General features: G+C 39.6%; 1 protein-coding gene across 1 annotated transcript; it reads left to right on the forward strand.

Annotated features, from left to right (window-relative positions):
* Nucleotides 1–14,414: 14,414 nt before the first annotated feature.
* On the forward strand, nt 14,415–18,116 carry LOC126633579 (EIN3-binding F-box protein 1-like). Its single transcript, XM_050304244.1, has 2 exons — nt 14,415–14,701; nt 15,373–18,116. The coding sequence occupies exons 1-2, from the start codon at nt 14,677–14,679 to the stop codon at nt 17,286–17,288; spliced, it is 1,941 nt and encodes a 646-aa protein (XP_050160201.1). The 5' UTR covers nt 14,415–14,676; the 3' UTR covers nt 17,289–18,116.
* Nucleotides 18,117–24,717: the final 6,601 nt, after the last annotated feature.

A 24,717-nucleotide genomic window follows, 5' to 3' on the forward strand; every position in this document is an offset into this window, starting at 1 on the left:
TGACGAGGTGTTTCCATGAGCACTGACGAGGTGTTTCCCTAGGCGTTGACAAAGTGCTTCCCTAGGCGTTGATAAAGTGTTTCCCTAGGCACTGACGAGCACTTCGTGCGTTGACCCTAGGGGCTTTAAGGAGTATTTGTTAAACTAACAAATATTGAGAATGACTAGGTAATCGCTAAAAATTATGACCTACATAAATGATGCATGGTGCAGAAGCTAAAAGCCCACTAATTTGGCATAAGAGAGGTTGTTATTGGCCATACGGTATCGAAATAGCTAATCTAGGGTTTCTGATGGCTTTGGTGGTTTTGCAAGTGTTAAGGAAGATTATTGGAAGACCCAGATGAAGGAAAAACTTATCTCTAAAGAACTAGAGTTTTCTGCACTTAAAAAGAAGCTTGCTATGCCTCTGTGTGGTGCACTCTTGTCCTTGTCGTTCTTCTTCTCCTGCGTGGTTGTGTCTCTCTTTACAACGTACTGATGATTTGTATTTATAGAAGCGGAAACCCTTCTAGGCTCCAGTTGGAGAATCTCTTGGTTTCTTTTCTAGGCTTCAAAGGGATTTTCTTTTGTGGATTGGTCTTCCCCTTCCTTTCTCTCTAGCTCTTATACTATTTTCCTTTTGGTGTAAAGTAGTTGCACTGTTAAAACCTGCATTCTGCTACTTCCCGAGGCATAGCTTTCCCACGCCAACCTTCTGTAGACGCTACTTCAGGTAGCGTGCCTCATGGCTTTCGCGTGTTGGCTGTCTGTGTAAGCTAGGAAGGGAAAGTCAACATTAAATGCCTGGCTTGCTAGCCTTAGAGTGCATTTAATGCTAGAATCTAGTTTAGTCCTAACTAAAATGGTTGGCTTGCTAGGGAAATAGGTAAACTAGGCTAATTTTCTCTCAATGCTTGCTTGCGTGAAGTGCAAAGGGTATGGGCTTGGGCTCCTAAGCAGCCTAAAGTCTTCCATAACCTTGATTCCACGTAGGCCCAGTGAACTTCCATAACCATCCACACCACATACCACTCGGCAAGCCCTGTTAAGTACCTTGGGCTCATTTAAGCATGGCGTGACCCAAATCATAATATTAATGTATTAATATTATAATACGGCTTGGCATGATCGTAAATTTGCATACTCTTCATTTCGTACTTTATACATAGGTTTAAACTTAGCTTGTAACACTTCCACAACGATTGGGCTTCAAGGCATGATTAGGCTTATAAATGACATTTTTGGGCTACAACAACTAGAATTATTGAAAATGAGAACAAGAATTTTATTCGAACATATCTATTCTCATTCAAAATGCTTTGGATTTAGGCCATCTCTCGTTATGGACATCATAACATTCCGCTACCTTATCAGTTGGGTAGTTTCTAAAGAACTAAATATGTGGCTCATGAACGTGGTAACCGCGCATCTTTATGAGGATCTTGATACGGAAATCTACATAAAATTTCCTGGATGACTTACATTGACTGGATAAAATAGTTCTAGACCACAAAACACCCTATCGATATATTATATTGAGAAGACCACTATACAGATTGAAACAATCAAGATGAATGGTGTATAACCGTCTGAGTTTGTATGTAAGTATCCAGGGATATGTGAACAACGAACCATGCCAATGTGTGTTTATTAAGAAGTCACATTCCGAATTTGTGATGATGCAGTTTATGTCCATGACATGAATCTCTTTAGGACTCTTGAAAAGCTTGAGAAAACTGTCGTGCAATTAAAGTTGGAATTTGAGATAAAAAGATCTTTGAAAAACTCGATATTGTCTTCACCTAGAGATCGAGCATTGTTCGAATGGTATTAGGATAGATTAGTCTAATTACACATAGAAGGTGTTGCGTCATTTTAACGAGGATAAATCAAATCATTCGAGTACTCCTATGGTCATTCGCCACCATATCCCCACTTTTGTCGCTTCCATGACCACTACCGCCTCCTTCAAGACCACTACCACTACCTTTGCCATTGCTGTCATTGCCACCACCCCCACTACTATGTCCATATTTTTATTATATATATAATTATATCACTGTTACATTAAAATTTATCAAACACTTTTACATTGCTATTTATACTCACATCACTTAAAAAAATTATCAAATGCTCAACTATTTTATTTTACAGTTAATTATTGTTAAAGTACGACATAAACAATTTTTTTTTTTTTTCCAAATAAAGTATGCTGGGATTCTACTTCGATGGTTCAAAGAAGTATAAACATTTATTAGTCTAGTAGATTTGGGGGTTTTAAGGGATTTCAAATCTTCATCAATACTGTAATCATCTGATAGCACTAAATAAGAAATTGTTCAGTCATCTAATTTTCATTTTACTAAAGAAAAAAATATTTTTAGCTCAGCACTAAAATTATTTTAAACAATTAAACGATTAAATGAGTTTTTATTTTAATTGTTTTTTAACAAACGATATTATCCACATTAAATGGGAGAGGGTGGGCTTAGCCTCATAATGGGCTAGCAATAATGCGGTTCAAATTCACCTTTAGCGAGATGAACCTAAGATCTCTCACTTACAAGTGAAAAAGAATACCACTAGACCATAATACTAAGTGGCAAATGAGTTTTTATTAGATGGATTCTTCAAAATTAATTTTTAAGGGCTGGCTCAAAAAATAGACAGTTTGAATCAAGTAATGAGAAAGTGAAACTTGGTTTAAATGAGAAAGTTGCTAGCATTTCTCTTAAAAGAATATTGTAATGTGAGAATAACTAAAAAGATAAAAGTAACATGAAAGTTGCCACTTAGTAATTTAGTCTAATGATATTCCTCTTCACTTGTAAGTAAGAGGTTTTATGTTTGATTCTCGATAAATGTGAACTTAAACCATATTATTACAAGCTCATTGTGAGGTTTAGCCTACATTTTCCTCTTAGTATAGATAATATCGTTTGTTCGAAGAAAAAAACATAAAAGGTCCAAGTAAGTAACGTGGTCTTTAATATGGTTGACAAAACAAAAAATACTAGATGTCATTTTCAGTTCAATTTTCTATACACACGCCAAATTCAAATTCTTTGTTCCCTTGTTATGATCGCTGACTGGGTTGACTCTTAAGTGCCTTTTATTAACATGGTTATGGTTAATTTATACAAGGCAGAGAATTGTCCTTGCATTTTAACTCAGTTTTCTTCAAAATTTTGAGCTGAAATTAACTAATTTTTTTTTTCAATCTGAAATTAACTTTTTTAGTCAACATGTTTTTTTCTCCAATTCTTTGTGTCTCAGTTTGATCGGATTCACAAGTGCCGACATCTAGATCATTAAACTGTGGATAATAACGAACAAGGGCTTATTTGACGATGATGGACAAAAACCCTAAAGCAAGTAGAAGAAAATTTCCTAAAGAGAGGAAAATTTTATTTGAACCTATATTTTACATTTTTATACCCAACTTAAAATTCTAATACGGATTATCTTCCTTACCCTACTACACAATTATCATTAAGGAATTAAAATTTATCAACACACCTCAACATAACTAAACCCTCACGCAAGAGTCCAAATTCTACCATCGCTTTTGTAGTTTATCGACATGTGTCCAATTACTTAATCCTTCACCCGAACACAGCAAAGCTAAACCTTAACAAAATCAAAAACAGAATACAGAACTTGACAGTCGCGCACCCCACCCCACCCATGGCACCCACCACTCTCATCCACTCTTATTGGCTAAAACCTTCCATTATCTCTGTTAGGCAAAGCTAAAAACGAAATGCTAGCAATTTTTTCACTTACCTTCTTACTTTTCCTTATGTCATGTGTGTTCCACTAGTACTCAACTAAAATTTTAATTATATTAAACTTCCACTATTTTTTTTCATTTGTAGTATAATTAAATTTTCCTTTGTCAAACAAAATGTAATTAAATTTTTAGTTTTGCGTGGCATTAATAAACGTGAAAAGATCGCTAATAAATACTGAGCAATCAAAGGAGTCATGAAACAATTTGTGTTGATTCTTTTACGAATAGAATTAACCAAATCAAACTAGTCATTGGTTTGAGACCTAAACCAAAATAATAAAGCAAAAATGTTAAAGCATCTCTAATGGAATTAGCAAAAAAAAATTTAAAAGTGTAATTTGTGTTGCAGTCATATTTAGAATAGGAATGTAATTGTGTAAATCCTAAGCAATCTGGGAAAGTATCTTATATTCCTATTAGTATTAGATTACCTATTAAATATTGTAATCCTAAAGAGAAAGGTTTTACTCTTCCTACTACTATAAACAAAGGCACAATTGGGTGAATCAAACACACCTCACAATTAAATCAATCGCTCTTCTCTCTCAATATTGTCGAACCCCTCTCTCTCTAAACCCTAGATCGTTCAATCAAATAGGCCTACAACACGTTATCAGCACGCTCTTACCAGAAGCTGAGGAATTGAAGCATCGTTGGAGGAGGCTATCATCCACCAAATTCAAAGGCTTATTGATTTTCTGCTAATCAGGTACGCTTAAAATAAAAGAAGATATTTGAAACGTCCACGAAACATGAAAACATTCCCCATGATGCATGAATCCCTCTATGTTTATATTTTCCTTTCGATATATATTGTATATGTTCATATATTTGTCAATATATATATTTGTTTCCTGCATCGCACAATTAAATTGTTATGCGGAATTTGTGAGTTAAAGTACAAAATTAAATTAGAAGCATATTTAGGGTTTTCCTAAACCTTATGGGATTTTGGGGGGAAAAAAAAAGGGAAATTGGACATAATTTGGCACCACCTCTGCGGCACAACATTGGTAGCAGCCCTCTGGGCTTTGCTGCACTTACATGGACTTCCAGGCCTTTGGCCTGCTTAAGTGGAATAGGCCTGCAGCCCCAGCTCCCTATCTGTGGAGGCTTACAGCCTTCCTGGACCTTGACCAAACCCACGACAAGCTTTGCTTGCTGGGTTCTTGTCCCACACACACCCAGGCCCATAGACCTGCTACCTTTAGTGCTAGCCCACTCGATTGGGCCTTGTTTCCTTGCGGCTGGCAACACAAGAAGACATCCTATGCGGCTGGGCTCCCATTCAAACCCACATGCCAGCTCATGGGGCTGGGCTTTGTCCACTCGTGCCCAACCAAACCCAGCTTTTTGCGCTGGGCTTTGCGTGCACCCTCAGCCCGCTTCTCGAGCCCAATTTGATGGGTCTGAAGCATGCTACCACCATCCAAGGACCTTTGGGCCTTGCCTTATGCTTAAGGCACCCAACTCGTACCCCCTAACCCACATCACCAAGCCCAAATATTTTTGGGGCTATATTTTCAATCCAATAATATTATGTTAATATTATTTAGCTTCTACAATCGACATTGTATGGCCCAATTTATTGAATTAATTAAAAGTGACCTGCAGTTCATTAATCTGATAATGAATCCAAAATTATTGACCTGAAGATCACTTTTGGACAATAACGATTCAATAATTTATTTTTATACTTTGAACCGTCACATACTTTCGTAGTAACGAAGCTCTCTGAAGAACCTCAAATCCACTACACTTAGTTAGTATATTGCATTCTATGTTTCTTGTAGGAACCTCTCATTATGAACTAATTGTTCATAAAACTAAATTGAACCTATAGTTTCAAATTTAGTGCATTTGAAACCCAAAGTTTTCATTCAAAACATACCACATGAAACCCATAGTTTTCATGCATAAATTAAACCACTACATGTCTATAGAACCTGTATGTTCTACGATATATGTCTATGGCTTACCATATGACTAATCACTTTTTCTCCCTCCGTTTTAGGGACATGTCGAACTTAAACAAGCTCGATTTCTCCGCTCTAGAAGTCTCTGGAAGAAACTATCTGAAATGGGTTCAAAACATGAAGCTCCATCTAACTTCAAAGGTATTAGAGCCACCATCGAGGCACCTATCGTCGACAAACCTGTTGACGAAGCTCAGAAGGCTACTGCAATGATCTTCATCCGAAGACACATTCATGATGCACTGCAGACTGTGTATCTTGCTGAGGAGGACCCACGCACCCTCTGGCTTTCTTTGGCCAACCGATTCGATCACCAGAAAGACATATAATTGCCTGAAGCAAGACACGACTAGCAGCATCTTCACTTTCAGGACTTCAAGTCTGTGACTGAATACAACTCTAAAGTTTGTAGAATCCGTTCTCTGTTGAAATTCTGCAAAGTGGAACTAACCGAATCAAATCTCTTGGAGAAGACCTATTCGACCTTCCATGCCACTAATATTGTCCTGCAGCAACAATATAGGGCACATAAATTCACCAAGTTTTCAGATTTGATCTCTGTTTTACTTCTCGCTGAAAAGAAGAACCAACTTTTGATGAAGAATCATTAAGCTCGACCCACTGGCTTGAATGCCGCACCTGAAGCGCATGCGACCTATTCTAGCAGCCATAAACGACGAAAGAATAGTCGTGGCCGTAACAATGGGCTGTAAGCCCAACCACGGGCCCAAAGTCAACAGAGTACCACACCTAAGGGAAGAAATGTGACCCAGCAGTATCCACCACTCGCCCCAAAGGTCCCAAACTTCAAGAACAAGAGCAAAGCTCATATTCAGGCTGCTTTTACTGAACTGGACATATGTTATCGATGTGGATCAAGGGATCATTGGTCACGCGTATACCATGCTTCCCCTGAGGCTATTGCCAAATATCATTCTCATCGTGAGTCTAACTTTGCACATGTGGATCATCCAGAAGATACAACTACATCAATGGAGATATCAGATTTCCAGGAGGCGTCAGCACCTATAGATGAATAAATTAGACATTTTTTAGGGTGTTTACCCCTAGTGGCCAAACCCACTAGGAGTGGCCGGCCCTACCCCCTATTTTTCTAGGTTTATGGTTTAATTTTGAACAATTTTTCTATGTATTTGGAATAATTTGTTTGGTTTTGGTTTGTTTTGAATTATGGACTGTTATTTGAATGGATATTATTTTCTCGAATTTCTTAATTGAATGAATGGACTTATATTTATACATGTGACAAATTCAATCAATTTATTTCTAGATATGTTTGGTGGGGAAGTTAGTTGTCTAGCAGATAGTGCAACCACTCATATCATCTTACGTGAACTATTTTACTAACTTAATACCCAAGAAAGCTCATTTGACAACTCTTTCAGGCCTATCCAACCTGATTGAAGGATACGGAAAGGCACGTATCATGTTGTCTAATGGTACAATTATGACCATTAAGGAGGCACTTTATTCTCCATGTTCCGAAAGAACGTTGCTGAGTTTTAGAGATATTCGAGATAATAAATATCATCTTGAAACCACTGAAGATCATGGTTTTGAATTTCCTTGTATCACTTCGTATGAATATGGCCAAAAGCATATTCACGAGAAGTTGGAACGCTTGTCGAATGAGTTGTACATCACAACCATCCGCGGCATAGAAGCCCATAGTATGGCTAGCGCTATACCTGAGTTCCTAGACACTTTGTTGCTTTGGCATGATCGTTTGGGACATCCTGGACGTAACATGATGCATCGTATCCTAAAATCTTTACACGGGCATAAGTTACATCCCTATGTTGGACTCCCACCATGCAAAACGTGTTCCTTAGGGAAGTTGAATACTCCACCCTCATATACAAAGATTATTCATGACCCCCCTAAATTTCTTTAGAGGATTCAAGGGGACATTTGTGGACTAATCCAACCAACCTGAGGACCATTTAAATATTTTATGGTGTTGTTTGATGCATCGACAAGATGGTTACATGTTTTCTTGTTGTCCACACGCAACGTCGCGTTTGCTAAACTCCTAGCTCAAATCATTAAACTAAGGGCTCACCACCCTGATTATCGGATCAAGTCGATTCGACTGGATAATGCTGGAGAGTTTACGTCACAGACTTTTGACGATTATTGCATGTCAGTAGGAATTAATGTGGAACATCTTGTGCCCCATGTTCACACCCAAAATGGCCTTGCAAAAGCTTTCATAAAGCACCTTCAATTGATAGCTCGGACCTTGGTTATGAGAATCAAATTGTCGGTATCTGCCTAGGGCTATGCAATAGTACACGCAGCTATGTTGGTCCGCTTGAGGCCCACCGCTACCCAATCACATTCACCGTTACAGTTGGTCATTGGATACGAGCCTGACGTCTCTCATTTACGGGTGTTTGGGTGCGCCATTTATGTGCCAATAGTGTTGCCGTTACGTACCAAAATGGGTCATCAGAGAAAAATGGGAATCTATATCGGTTATGATTCGCCATCAATTGTTCGCTACTTAGAACCCTTGACAGGAGATCTCTTTACCGCATGTTTTGCAGATTGTCACTTTGATGAGACAGTTTTCCCGTCGTTAGGGGGATATAAACATGCTAACGTTGCCATAGAACGTTGCAAATTGTCATGGTATGCTCCCACTATGTCTCATTTAGATCCCTGCACTGCCCAGTCTGAAACTGAAGTGCGTCGAATTATAGATCTTCAGAGCATTGCTCAAAGCATACCAAATGCTTTTAATAATCTAGCAAATGTGACAAGATCACACATACCTGTTACAAACACAGCTGCAAGGATAGATGTACCCCATGTACGTCAACAACCTGCCTAGGAAGGCTGGACCATCCCCGAAGATGGGGAAGACGCACCTTCCATACGACAAGGTACATTGGCAGCTAGCCAATCATCTGCTCCAATCTTGAAGCGTGGCAAACCCCTTGGTTCAAAGGATTCACAACCTCGGAAGAGGAAAATGGCACCAACTAGTGACCTAGTTTGAATCCGATTTTCGCTCATTCATCTGTTCCAACATATAAGGTTATTCTAGATTACAGTGATGCTTCAGATGAAACATGCCGGCCTCCCAAGAATCGCGAGATTTCAGTCCACTACACATTATTGGATGAGGTTTGGAATAGGAATGAGATGTTGTTCGAACTCTAGATGCTAAATAAGATCCCTTTCATCCAAAGGAGGATGAGGAAGAGATTTGGGAACCCGAAGTTCCTTACCTAAGTGCAATTGGGGCACTAGACCCGACATCTCCTTCTCTGTGAATCTATTGACTAGATACAGCAATGCGCCCACACGGAGGCACTGGAATTGTGTTAAAGACATTTTCTGCTACCTCAAAGGTACTACGGATTTGGGTTTGTTCTATACCCGTAAATCTCCAAGTGTTGTCGCCCCCTATGGCCCTCAGATTGATTCTCGCCTTATTGGTTACGCAAATGCTGGATATCTGTCTAATCCACATAGAGCACGTTCTCAAACAAGTTATGTCTTTACCATTAGAGACACCATTATATCTTGGAGGTCTACCAAGAAAATGCTAGTTACGACTTCGTCTAACCATGCTGAGATTCTTACCCAACATGAAGCATCGCGTGAGTGCTTTTGGCTGAGAGAAGTTAAGGAACATATTTGAAGCACTAATGGTCTTATATCAGTCGTTGACCTTCCTACAACGATCTTTAAAGACAATGCAACATGTATCGAGCAGTTGAATAAGGGATACATCAAGGGAGACAACACCAAGCATATAGCACCGAAGTTCTTTTACTCACACCACCACCAGCAGCATCAGAACATTGAAGTCAAGTAAATCTGTTCCCAGGATAACCTGGCTGATCTCTTTACCAAGTCATTACCCAAGTCTACATTTCAGAAGCTCGTCCAAGGAATCAGTATGTGTAAATTATCTGAGTTGAATCGCTTATAGTTCTCTTATTTAGAAGTTATGTCTAACTCAGGGGAAGTATCTAAAAGCATACTCACATGATCTTAATGTACTCTTTTTCCTACGATTAGGAGCATTTTTTCCCACTGGGTTTTTGCTACCTAACAAGGTTTTAATGAGGCACCCATCCTGGGATGATCATACTCCATTGAGTTTACTACCTTCGTCTAGTTTGACGTTCGTTTTAGACATTATGCATACTCTCACTTTTCTCCTTAGTCTATGGGTTTTCCCCATGCCTTAGGTTTTACCATAGGGAGGTTTTGTGAGTTTTACTACAAATGCATACTTCACTTAAATTTGAGACTCGCGATCACCCGTTGTGCCGATGACTTCACCAACTATTCTACCTTATCTGCTGAAGATCTGATACGATGGCTTGTTGAGTATTTACACATTCAAATGGGAGTGTTGCAGTCATATTTAGAATAGGAATGTGATTGTGTAAATCCTAGGGAATTTGGGAAAGTATCTTATATTCCTATTAGAATTAGATTACCTATTAAATATTGTAATCCTAAAGGAAAAGGTTTTACCCTTCATACTACTATAAATAAAGGCACAATGGGGTGAATCAAACACACCTCACAATTAAATCAATATCCCTTCTCTCTCAATATTGCCGAACCCCTCTCTCTCTCTAAACCCTAAATCGTTCAATCAAATAGGCCTACAACAATTTGTTAGTTTATTTGGCATTTTTATGCTACTTTAAAAATTTGTCACTACAGCCCACTATTCAACCAACTCTTCAAATTTTATTTTAGGTAAATCTTAGTTTACTACCCTCAAGTTTCGTAGTTTTCAACATTTAGTACATGAAGTTTTTTTTCGTCCCAGAGTTATACCTAAAGTGTTAATTTTGGGACAGTCTCATACATCCATTTGTCTAGCTGTTAAGTCTCATGTTAACTGATGACGTGGTGCCTATGTGGACAATGACTGGGCGCCACGTGTCATTAAGGGGTCCACGTCGAAATTAAGAATTCAAAAAAAAATTTCTCTCCCAAATTTAAAATATTAAAATAATTAATAAAAAAAAAACCCAGAATCCCCTTCGTCTTCCCTACCCGACACCCTTCCATCCCCTCCACGGCTTCACCCCTCCATCATTTCCACCCATCACCCACCGACACCATTCCCCTTCCTTGATAACCACCCCTACCACCAGGCCTTTTCTCTTTCCCCAAAAACCCATCCCTTTCCCTTCCCCCAAAACCCTAAAATTTCGTCCCTCCCTTCTCTTCTCTACGCCTACCAATAAACAAATACACTTTTGAACTTATTCGAGCGCGAAGTTGACGTTGCAAGATATGTTTCAGGCTTCAATGAAGGCATCGAGGGAAGATAAAAGAAGGAGGCCGACAGACTGGAGCTTGGCGTTGAAATCGAAGAGGGAAGACTTAAGAGAATTGACATCGGAGAGAAGAGATAGAAGTTCGTCGACGATGAGGATGAAGTCTTGGTAGTGGACCTTGGAGACCTCCTCGATTTCAGACTCTTTTGATCCGGCGAAGTGGTGGAGGTGTTGCAGCATCGTCTCGGGCTTCTCGAAAGGGCCTTGCGAACATTTAGGGTTTTTTTGTTGTTTGATGCAAAGCAGAGAAAGGAGAGATGGAATTTTTGGGTTTTGAGGGAAGGGAAGGGGATGGGTTTTTTGGGAAGAAGAAAAGGTTTGGTGGTAGGGGTAGGTATCAGGGAAGTGGAAGGGTGTCAGCGGGTGAGTGGTGGAGCCGTGGAGCCATGGAGGGGGTGGAGGGGTGTCAGGTGGGGAAGATGAAGAGGGTTTTGGGGTTTTTTTTTAATACTTTTATTTAATTAATTATTTTAATAATTTAAATTTGGGCAAGAAATTTTTAGTTTCCACATGGGCCCCTTAATGACACATGGCACCAAATCATTGTCCACATAGGCGCCACGTCATCAGTTAACAGGAGACTTAATAACCAGACTAACAAATGTATGAGACTGTCCTAAAATTAACACTTTAGGTATGACTCTGGGACAAAAAAAAACTTCATGTACTAAAATGTTGAAAAACACGAAACTTGAGGGTAGTAAACTGAGATTTGCCCTTTTATTTTTTACTTTAGAATATGAGTAAATTGTAGCAATTGTCCCTTAACTTTAACTCAATTAGAGCAATGGTCCCTTAACTTTAATCCAACTGAAGAAATGGTCCTTCAACTTTAATTCAATTGGAGCAATAGACCCTCAAACTTTAACCCAATTGTACCAATGGTCTTTCCAACATAAATCATTTTGACAAAATTTTGACAAAGTTGACGAAAAAGACCATAGCTAAAAGTTTTGATTAGTTGTGGGACCCCAATTGTAGCAATGGTCTTTCCAACATAACTTATTTTGACAAATTTTTGATGAAGTTGACGAAAAAGACCATAGCTACACATTTTAATGAGTTGAGGGACCAATGGTAATGGATTTTTAGTTGAAGAACCATTGCTCCTATTTGATTAATGTAAGATCCCACATCGCCTAGGGGAGAGTGATCCTTATATGTATATTCTCATCCCTACCTAGCACGAGGCTTTTTGGGAGCTCATTGGCTTCGGGTTCCGTAGGAACTCCGAAGTTAAGCGAGAAGGAGGCCAAAGCACTCCCAGGATGGGTGACCCACTGGGAAGTTACTCGTGAGTTCCCAAAAACAAAATCATGAGGGAATGGTAAGCCCAAAGCGGACAATATCGTGCTACGGTGGTGGAACGGGCTCGGGATGTGGTGGGCCCTGGTCAGGATGTGACAATTAAAGTTGAGGAAACATTGCTACAATTTACTCTTAGAATATTAATATCTTAAATGTATCATATTTTATGGAGCCCAACTTTTATTTTTAAACTCTTTACTAAACAATATTTTTGAATAAAATAAGTTGCAGAACCCAATTTGCTAACTCAAAGAAGTAGCAGATGACCTTGTATATTTGTATTTTACAAGGTTAGTTGCTACTTGTCAATTTGCTAATTGGTTGCTACTGGTTGGAGATGTGTTTTTTCTGTGTGGCATAGCAAATCTAACTTTGCTACTCAATTGCTCACTTTACCTAAAACAAGTAAAAACAAATATGCATTAATTTGTGATTAAATCCAACAAAATAAGAAATCAAAATGTACTGAATCAGGCAGCATCACCTCAACAAAACCATTTACTAGATAAATTGAAGTAGTTTTTTTTTTTTTTTTTTTGAAAAAAGGGGAACAACTGGTGGCACGCCACGGTTATCCATTTTTTTTGGGTCCGGATAAGCTATGGGGAATTTCACACTACATGTGGTTACAGTCAAGTAGATTCACCAACTCGGAGCATCAAATTCGGGACCTCCCACACTTTTTGTTTATTAGGGAATTGGTGTAGTTCAATTGTGCTACGGGTTTAAGGTATAAACAAAAACAAACCACAAAGTTACCCTACTTAATGTACAGTTTTAGTCCTAAGCTCTACGAAACAGGATCACACCAACCTCTACTTAAAAACAAGTAAAAAATCCACAGTAATTAGATAAATTTTACTTAATAGGAAATCAAACTATACATAAACGAACCCTAACGACGGCCTCTACAAAAATAAGTAAAAAGTTGAAAATCTAACATAAATAAAAAATAAACCTCTATCCCAATAAGTAAAAAAGGAGTAAATATAATATAAGAGGATGTATAGGAATTGAATCCTCTCCTGACCTTAGTGTTCGGAGCCTAAGGTTCAAATTATCTGGGTCTAGATTGGTGTGAAAAAGAAAACAGAGTTGTTGGTTTTGTGCGCTGGGCTAGGAAAATAAGTTAATGGAGACCTTTGGATTCAATTTGTGCGGTCCAGATGAATTGATCCCTAAACTCCGGATACTAAGATCCGAAACCCGAAACGAATCCAATTTTTGTGTACCCGTATAAAATCGAACCGCATACATTGCTTCACAAAATAAATAATAAATAAGAAATCTCCTATCGTGGACTAAATCTAACATAATAGGCAATCAAGTAAATTGGTAAACCCACTTTATCTTTATATAAAATACTATCTCATTCTCCATTTTCCTCCACACATTGCAATAGCATTCTTGGCAACCTTCTTACTCTCCAAGAAGCAATCCAAAGAGTGTTCACATTAATCTTATTCCAATAAGGAGTGTTCTCTCACACACCTTTTCTTAATCTTTGAACGTCAGATCAAATGATATGAACAAACAAAATGTGTGTGTAAAGTAAAAATGAATGTATAGATAGCATCATCCCTAAACCTAACCTTGTGTCCATACACCCCGGAAGAGGATCCTCTCCAGATCCATTTATAAGAATTCTAAGAATCCTCACATCATAGCCGTTTATTGTATATGGTGCAGTCATTTTTCGTTAGATACTATTTGTGTAATTTTAAATGATCTATGACCGTACGATACATGATAAATAAGTAAGATGTAAGAATTCTTAAGATCCCACAATTTAGATCCGGATGGGATCCAAATCCCAAACACCCCCTACCACGCAAACCCTGCCAAGCAAAAACCAGGGGGGAAAAGGCAGGTTGCGGTTTGTGTGGTATTGATTGGGTGGGTGGGAGAATATTACAAAGAAACCCACTTTCATAGCCCAAATACATTGCATGTGAGTCAATCTTGCGTGTATTGTCACGTACCGAACCCCATCACTCACAATAAATCTCCTATCGTACAAGTTCCATTCTTCATTTCTCTCAGCTTCCTCTCTCTCCTCTCTTTCCCTCTCCTCCATCTCTCCTTTTTTTGCCCTACCTGATAGGGTTTCCATGTCCGTATAGCTCCAACCTCTCATGCATCAGTGCCTTCAACCTTTACTGATTGTTGTTGCAGCCTTAATCGTTTCTGGGTCTCTCTTTTTTGCTCTCTTTCGAGGGTTTTTTGGCGGAAAGCTTTGCACTTTCGGCCTCCCGGAGGTTTTTGAGTTGCACCCATGTCAAAGCTACTTGGCTTCTCCGGTAAGTCTGGAGATTTTTTATTTTATTTTTTGTTGAATTTATTGTTTTTGGGCTTAAATAATTGTCCGCTTGTTTGGAATTTGTGATTTGAATGATGTTTAGCTGTTAAATTTGTACAACAGAAATGGGATATTTGGAATTTTGATTAGCTAGCTTGTTGATCTGTTGCGTTTTCTTGTTTTTGTGAATTTTGATGATTTTAGTTTCATTTTTAATAATATTTTGGATTTAGAATAATAATTTAGGAGGCTTAGATGAAATAGTTTTGGATTTGAAACCCTAAGATCTTATCGGCTTTTTGGTTCATGTATTCAATTTTGGGGTTATTGTATTTTTTTTCTTCCTTTTTTGGGTGAATTAATTGCTTTCTGAAATTAGATGAGGATTGATTAACCGATCATGGATCTGTTGTGAATTTTAATAATATGGGTAGATTATGATCTGTCTTCAAATAGTTAGGGACCTGTCTGATCCAGATTTATCTTAGATCTCGATTGAAAGTCTAATTTTGAATTCAATTTGGAATTTTTTCTTCTTCTAATGTTTCTGGATGAACGTTTTATTTCAGCTGAACATGTTTATTTGATTAGATCTTCATTAATTTATTATGTTGCCTTAGAGAGGGATTTGTAACATGTTGTGGATTTTAATATTGTGTTATTGGTTAACAGGTAAAGATGATTTTTGCCCTGGGGGAATATACACAAACCCTAAAGAAGCTGGCCTCTTGTTGTCTCTTGGACATCATGCTGATGTCCTATTTCCTCCTCGCAAGAGGTCTCGCATCAGCGCCCCCTTCATTTTTAGCGGAGGATATTTTGAGAAGGAGGTGTCTATAAATGTTCTACCAGATGAGTGCCTCTTTGAAATCTTTAAACGGATTCCTGGAGGCGAGGAAAGGAGTGCTTGTGCATGCGTTTCCAAGCGGTGGCTTAATGTTTTAAGTAATATCAATAGGGATGAATTCAGCAGCAACACAACCAACCAATCTTTCAAGTCTCAGGATGAGGTCTCTGGAAATAAAGCTGAAGATCAGGAAGTTGAGGGTTGTGGATATCTTTCCAGGAGCTTGGAAGGAAAGAAGGCAACAGATGTTAGACTTGCTGCAATTGCTGTTGGAACTGCTAGTCGTGGTGGATTGGGAAAGCTTATGATCCGTGGAAACAATTCTGTTCGTGGGGTGACAAACCTTGGCCTTAAGGCAATATCCCATGGCTGTCCTTCTCTGAGGGTTCTTTCTTTGTGGAACATGTCCTCTATTGGAGATGAGGGCCTGTGCGAGATTGCTAACCGCTGTCGTCTGTTAGAGAAGCTTGACCTCTCCCGGTGTCCTGCAATATCTGATAAGGGTTTGATTGCAATTGCCAAGAAGTGTCCTAATTTGACAGATGTATCACTTGAGTCTTGTTCCAACATTGGAAATGAAGGTCTTCAAGCAATTGGCCAGTGCTGCCCCAATCTCAAATCCATTTCAATCAAGAATTGCCATCTTGTTGGGGATCAGGGAATTGTTAGTTTGCTATCTTCAATCTCTTATGTCCTGACAAAGGTGAAGCTTCAGGCTTTGACCATCTCTGATGTGTCTCTTGCCGTTATTGGACACTATGGCAATGCTGTAACGGATCTTGTCCTTACCAGCCTCTCTAACGTGACTGAGAGGGGTTTCTGGGTCATGGGCAATGGTCAGGGACTGCAGAAGTTGAAGTCCTTCACTGTTACATCCTGTCAAGGTGTTACAGATACAGGTCTTGAAGCAGTAGGAAAAGGTTGCCCGAACTTGAAACAGTTTTGCCTTCGCAAATGTCTATTCGTATCTGACAGTGGGTTGGTATCGTTCTGCAAAGCAGCAGGATCTCTTGAGAGCCTTCATTTAGAGGAGTGCCACAGGATCACCCAATTTGGGCTTTTTGGTGTTCTTTCAACTGGTGGTTCAAAATTGAAGTCTCTGGCTTTTGTTTCCTGCCTGGGATTGAAGGATCTAAACTTTGGATCACCTGGGGTGTCTCCGTGCCAATCTCTTCGATCATTGTCGATTCGTAGCTGCCCTGGATTTGGGAACGTTGGCCTGGCTCTTTTGGGTAAACTTTGCCCTCAACTGCAGCATGTAGACTTCAGTGGTCTTGAGAGTATAACAGATGTTGGGTTTCTCCCACTGGTTGAGAACTGTGAGGCTGGCCTGGTAAAGGTTAATCTCAGCGGTTGTGTGAATCTAACAGACAAAGTGGTTTCATCCATGGCTGACCTACATGGTTGGACTATGGAAGTCCTAAACCTTGAAGGCTGTAGACTGGTCAGCGATGCAGGCTTGGCAGCTATTGCAGGGAACTGCACATTGCTTAGTGATCTTGACGTCTCAAGGTGTGCAATCACCAATTTTGGAATTGCATCCCTAGCCCATGCAGACCAGCTAAATCTGCAGATGCTCTCCATATCTGGGTGCCCTTTGGTATCTGACAAGAGTTTGCCTGCCTTGGTGAAAATGGGTCAGACCCTTCTTGGTTTGAATCTTCAGCATTGCAACGCCATCAGCAGCAGCACTGTTGACCGGCTCGTGGAGCAGCTGTGGCGTTGTGATATCCTTTCCTAGGCTGGGAAGAAACTGGTAATTGTTCGTTTCAGAGTCAGAATCGTCAACCACAGTGATCGGGATTGAAATAGTCAGGAAGTCTACAAATCATAGTCAGCTTTTGTGAGTAGCCACAGTTCATTTAGTTTTTGGGTCCATCAGCTATGGGTCTTTAGTCGTCAAGTGCCCCAGTTCACCTTTTTACCAGGGAAAAATGGCCATTTACCATTTTTTTGCAGGTTTCCTATCATTGGAGATCTGTTCCAGGTACTTGTGCCGTATATATCCCTGAGCAAACTGCTTTGGGGTGCTTGATCTAGGTTGCCCTTCCAGTTTCCAGTAGTTGGTTTGTATTGCTAGGTGCAGGAAGCCTCGCCTTTTTGCTTGGCTATGTCCAATGCTTAGGCCAAGCTCTTTTAGGATTCCTACACCTAGTTCTAGTTCTAAGTCAGTCCAGTGTTGGTTTTACCGAGTCGCTCACGTTTTTTACTTGTATGCCGTACGTGATGGTTGGGTCATATGTTTTCCTCAGAGGGTGGGATCAGAGTTCCGAGGTCATCGATTTGTCAAAAGTCATGTAATCCGGTTGCTTTTGGCAGTTCCGAATGTGTGGTGTCCTTGTGTTTGGGGGCTTCGGCCGTGGCGGCATTGTTATGCGTCTGCCTCGACAATCCTTTTCCTTTCGGGGAAAAGGTTTGTTTTTTCTCCAAGCCCCTGTTTTTGAGGCACGCCATTTGTTCATGGAATGTGCTCTGCAACTTCTTAATATTGTTAGTGAACTCTGCATCTCTCTGCCCTTTGCGATGTATGTTTCTTATGATATGAAATAAAATTCAGTTGTGTTTTAAATGTGTTTTCGATTGCGCATATGCTTAGGAAATTTCCATGTGAATACAGAGTACCGTTTACTGATATGATGTCAAAAGTTGAGATTAAAACATTTAATAGTCTGTCAGATTTGATATCAAATGTTGAGATTAAATCATTTAGTAGTTTGTCGGATTTGATATCAAAGGTTGAGATTAAAACACTGATCAAGAACATCCATGTGAAGTCATGGATGTAAGCAATTGTTGTTAATGCGGAAGCTGTTTCCCAAGGCTTATTTACGGCAGATATTTATGTGAACATCTATGTGACCTTCTTGGCATGTTCATCAGATATTTCAACAAGGCCTATTTACGGCAGAAAGTCCTTTCAATTAAGCGTTTGTTTGTACTCCCACTCCCATTTTCTTCTTCGGCACTCTCCCTTTAGTTCTCCTTTGACGAGTTATTTATTCCAAAACATTAGAAAGTCGAAGGTAATAGTGGAGAATATAAATGGGGTGCGAAACAGCGGCCGTTTGATAATTATTTTATTTTCAATTTTTTTAAAATTAAAAATTAAAATCTTATTTGGTAATTACATTTAGTTTTAGGGTGTAATATCAAAACACCTCTTTTTACTTCTCCCACACCTTTTTTATTTTCAGCTATCGGATTGAATGAATTGAAGAAGATCAACGAACAGAAATTAACAAGGGATGTGTGAGAAGTAAAAAAGAATGTGTGGATAGCACACCTCTTAGTTTAACAAAAAATAAAAAACGAAAACTAAAAACTACATCTGTGAGTTTTCAAAATTTTGTCTTGAGTTTTCTTATTATAGTTTCCCGTTTTCATTTTCTTAAAAACTGAAAGTAAATTTTTTTTTTTGGACCAAACAATATTATCTATTTACTAAAAAGGTGGAAGAGTGTGATAAGCCTCAATGAGTTAGCCGTTATAATATGGCTCATATTCGCTTTTAGCGAGAATCAAATCTAAAATTTTTCACTTACAAGTAAAGAGAAATATCACCAGACCGTAGTATTAAGTGGAAAAAATGAAAATAGTTACTAAACAAAATTTTAGTTTTCAATTTTTAAAAACGTGAAAACTAAAAGCTAAAAATTAAGAACTAAATAGTTATCAAATAGTCCCACAGTTAATGGTAGGGCCTTGTTAGGGTTGGCTTGAAATTTAAGATAGAATAAGATATTTGAATAAGATTTGTATGTCTGGATGATGGTGGGCTTGACCTAATAACATATATGGTAGTTCCACATTTGCCTCTATTGTGGTGGGTTGCCCCAATTACTCGTCTCGATGATGGATGTTTTGTCTTGTTCACACTAACATCAAACTTATTCAAGAAAAGTGGAGCCTTCCTTATAATGGTGGTGACAAACAGATTACCCACTACAAGATTGTTTGTGCCTCTGAAATCGTGAAATATAATCATGAAATCGTGATTTGCCTGCAAAGAGAAATAACTCCTCGTAAGCCGAGTATTTTCCTTTACATGGTTGGAAACGTTTATAAGTTTGAATTAGTGGAAGTTTAGGAAATTCATAGAGAAACGATTAACGCACACCTATTCTCGTTGTACACACTGACACTCCTGTTTATAGCTTTTGATTCTCCTTTATTCTATACGACCCAAGAAATGTGCGGAAATCACTACATATCAAGGAAAAACAGAGAAAATGCAAAAAGGTTAATCAAGTTGAAGAATTTCTGCATTTGGTTGAATTAGACTTTGTCAATGCTCAGCTGGAGTTGTTGCTATGTATCAACTTTTATCCAACTAAAGACAACGGAAATGGACCGAGGTTTATTTTTTTACCCTTGGATAAATGTAGTAAATATTTAGGCCTAGTTACTGTGTTACTCCTCAAAGTGTTTTGGAGACCCACTTTGCCCCATAGAGTTATTTTGACCTAACTTATGCCCTAAATTATATGCAACACATTGGATCATTAGCATGCCACATTAGTATTTTAAACGAAAAAACTTAATGGACTTGACAACTGTTTGGGCCCAAAATATTATTTTGGGCTAAGCTTAGACTCATTCTCAGCCCAGTAGCATTCGTCTAGAATCTTGTTATGGGCCGTCTAGCCAAGGTCGGCCGAATCCTATTACAAAGAGGTTTGGTTTAGATAAGGGTGAGTTAGTCGAATCCTAGTGCAACAAGGAGTCTTAAGACTAAGGATGTTGACAATTAGGGGATGAATCTGGTTTGTTAAAGAGCTTAGTTCAAAGTCTTATGGGAATTAGGATTGGCCGAAACCTAATATGATTGGGTTGAGGAGTTCTAATCCTAGTCCATTTCTAGTTCAGCAATGAGGGGATTCGCCGCTATAAATAGAGAAAGGAGTTCATCATTGAAAGCCCCTCCAATTCAACACACAAATTGACCTGCGCAAAGCTTCTCAACAACCTTGAGATTTTATCTTCTTCCTCTTTCTTCCAGCCAACACATTTTCAATTTGGATAAATAGCACTGTGAAGGCAACCGGTGACATCTTCAGTTTGGATAAACAACACTAGAGTCGTAGAATCAGCCGATCAAGAAGCATCTTTAGTTTGGATAAACAACACTGCTTCGAGACCGACTGGTTATTATCATCAACATATTTTACTCCCCGGCAGAGCTCGATCATTGAGTTGGCACGCCCCGCACATAAACAAAAGACGTAGTTAGCTTATTAGTTACTCGGCCTATGCGCCACGTAGGCTTAGTAGTTTTTAGGGTCAACATTTTGGCACACCCGGTGGGACCCAGTGCTAAAACTACTAAGTTCATGACCATTGAAACACGGTCAGTAAAAAAGAAAACAATCATGGGTAAGTCAACGACTAATCTTCCACCTACAGTCCAAAGCCCATGACAATATGGCATGCCACAATCACATAATCCTTCTGTTGCCATGACATCTGAAGCCACAAGTGCAACACGCCAAGAAAATGAAGTTAATCTCAGCGATCAAACTCATGATGCAGAAATCCCTACCACAATGACAAAAGGCATTTTTGTCGAGGGAGTAATGGAGGATTGTGATGAAGACGGTGATGAAGCCTCAAATCCACCATCTAGATCTTTTCTCCTCTGACGATTTGAAGAACAGTCCCAACAATTTGAGCAAATGTTCAGCCGAGAGGTAAAAAGCATACTCAAAGAGATGAGTGATAATAGCGCTATACACAACAAGTTTCTAGAAGTACTGGTTAATAAGGATCACAAAGGTGGACTCGCTGATCCTTCTAAGCAGCCTTCACTTAAGAATAACCCACTGCCAATGATACAGGTTGAGACAGGATCTACTCGACTCAAAATGATTGACTTAGAGAAAAGTGATGGATCGAGCAGTAGATCAGACAAATTTGACCAAGGAGCAGAAACGACATCTGTTAACATGGTCGAAGTCTAGAGGATGATTGATTCGGCTTTAAAAAAAGGGGCCGAAGTTTTCAAAGTTCATTCACCCATATCCAGCCTTTGTAGAAAGGTTTGAGTATCCCAAGGGATTCAAAATTCCAGACTTTAGCCTTTTCACTTGGGAATCATCCTTATCCTCATTGGAACATATGACTCGGTTCACCGCTGAATGTGGAGATGTCAACAATGACTTTCATAAATTACGACTTTTCAATTTTTCGTTGACCGGTTGAGCGTTCACATGGTATAGTAATCTCTCACCCAACTTCATCCAAAGTTGGGAAGAATTAGTCGAGAAATTTCACGAGCAATTCTATCAGCCAGGGATGGAAATGTCAGTATCTTCTTTGGCTAGGATGACTCAATCATCCGACAAGTCACCAATGGAATACCTTACAAGGTTTAAGTCGGCCAGAAACTGGTGCCGATAACCTCTCCCTAAAGTCGAGTTCGTTAGAATAGCCCTAAATGGCCTAGACGTGGAGTACAAAAAGAAATTCTTGAGGGCAAACTTCCAAGATATGTATGAATTGGCTCAACATGTTGAGCAATTTGATTATTTTCTCCGAGTAGAGAAGATCTCGAAGTCCCCATCCTAAGGAACTACCTACAAGAACCCTACGGTCAGTTATGCATCGGCCGAATGTGAATAGTCCCAATATGCCAGTATAGACTTAGCCGAGATAATAATTGACAAACCATATATATGCAAAGCATTGGCTCATGCTAACTTCAAGGATGCCAAAACTCTCTTAGGCTCTGAGGAAGCTGCCATCAAAACGACAAAAGTATATACTTTTGACGTCACCAAGGACGATGCCATCTTCGACCAGTTATTGCTCATGAAAATTGTCAAGCTTCGGTCAGGGCATAATATTCCCAAGGCTGAATATTTAAAAGGTAAGACATATTTCAAATACCACAACTTGATCATGACGACAAATAATTGTGTCGTATTTCGTGATGCCATTTAGTGCTAGATCAACAATGGTAAGCTCAAGTTTCCTAAGAAACAAATGGTCGTTAACGCCAATCCTTTCCCTACGGCGATAGTAAGCATGGTAAATGCTCATCTACCCAGGGATAAAGGAACTCTCGGCCATGATTGAAGATTGATTTATCTTCAAATAAGCCACTCATATATTTTTCAAACCCAGCTTATGTCGAGTCAATGTTGGACTCTAGCACAAAAGAAACTGACATGCCGATGGTTTTATGTAGTCGGTGCAAATCAAACGTCATCTTGACTAGGTCGAAGGAAAAGCCACTGCGGGCTGAAATATCGCAACATGCGCCCACTGTTGCGGCAACATCCTAAAAGGTGCTCTGTGCAGGCCAATGCTAGAAGGTTTTTAATAAGATTGGCCCTCAAGTACAAGATAACAAGCCGTCTTTGGCCAGACGGCACCTTGATTTCGATGCGCCGTTTTACAATGAAGAGTATTATACGCGCAACTTTGGCAGCTCAGGTTTACCAACAAACCAGCGGACGTTCAAACCACCTGAGCCACGCGACCAGCGTTGGTATACTTACAACTTCCCTACCGGTGTATATACTACGTTGTCCAAGTTATAGAAACGTCGGTGCCAAAGAATAAACTATATGGTCCACCGATAAGTAGCTCAAGCTACCCCAGTTACCAAATGACAGCCGAAAGAAACAATCAGTAACAAAAATGACCGATAACCTCTGGCAATCATGACAGAACTGCTTCAAGATCACGATTTTGAAACCGTAATCGAAGAATTCGAGAAGCAAATCAAACTCTTTCTTTGACCTATGAAAATAAAAGCTAGCCTTGAGCACTTTCAAAAGGAAGCTAAAAGAAAACTTCCCCCGCTACCTCTACAAGAAACGTTGATTAAAGTCAGACGGAATCTCCACCAACCGTTTCTTGGTGAAGCTTTGGAATACATGTGGGAATTTCACAAGAAGCATTCGGCGAATGATTTGTATGGCCTGCCAAAAGCATGCCAAGAGGCTCTCGATTTGACGCTAAGCACCGATGTCGAATAGATCATTTAAAAGGCCACAAATATGGGAATGAAGGCTAGGTTCCAGCATATATGCGAGGCTTGAGTTCTCAGCTTCGAAGTAGACCTATATACTGACATCGATGTCGCTGACCTTCTTTTCTCTCTTGAGGACCTCTAATATTTACAGGATCATTTTGAAGTTTTCTCAGCCATTGCCCCTTCGGTCTTATGGCTGATGAAAAAGAATGCATAGTGTGACTGGATTCTTACCTAGGCACAAGGGACGCCCACATCGCATACCAAGAGTGGACTCGTAAGGCTTCACAAGAGCAAAACCAAGTCCCAATGTCGAGCAAACCCGAGGTCAACATTCAGAATGAAACAGGTTCGGTGGACATACTGTAGGAATGTATTCTAGCAGCAACCAAAGAAGATCAAGCAGATAATGCACATGAGCAAGATACCTCGCTTGGAAATCCAGAAGATGAAGATCACGACCCGATGGGCCATTCGGTCCTCGACAACATGGAGATCAGCATGGTCCATTACAGCTCATATTGAAGGATACTCGGTTTCCCAAAAATTTCTCGACTGAGGAGCAACGATCAACATCATGCCCATGTTTATCATGAAAGCATTACGTTGCTCCAACAACGAACTCATTCCATCAGGGGTAACCATGAGCAGCTTTGTCAGCAACAAATCTCATACCAAGGGAATGCTTCCCTTAGAGGTAACGATCGCATGTCGAAATCACATGTCTGCGTTCTTTATAGTGGATTCAAAAACCAAGTACAAGGCATTGCTTGGTCGGGATCGGATCCACCAAATGGGTTGTATCCCTTCATCATTGTACCAAGTTTTCATCTTCTGGGATGGCAAGTCGGTCATGGTTCATCCGATCGACAATCAACCATTCAAAGCAAATACGATTCAAGCTCATTTTACGATGATCATGTCGGCTACATCACCCTGCAAGGTTTCAATGACAAGGGACGACTGACTCAGATTTTGGTTCAGAAAGTCATTGAGGTTGGCGCCAAGACTGTCCACCAGGATTCGATGAGACTCGGGATGGCTGATCTAACTACCAATCCTGAAGTCTGATACTAGACAGATAGACGCTGGGCTGCAGTCTCATCTACCATGGAACGACTACTGGCCAATTTGTATGCTATTTCCAAGCAACCGAATTCTAGCGTAAACTTAGTAGAGTTCCTCGCCAAAT

Source organism: Malus sylvestris, chromosome 8, assembly GCF_916048215.2.
Source record: "Malus sylvestris chromosome 8, drMalSylv7.2, whole genome shotgun sequence".
Taxonomy (NCBI): Eukaryota; Viridiplantae; Streptophyta; class Magnoliopsida; order Rosales; family Rosaceae; genus Malus; species Malus sylvestris.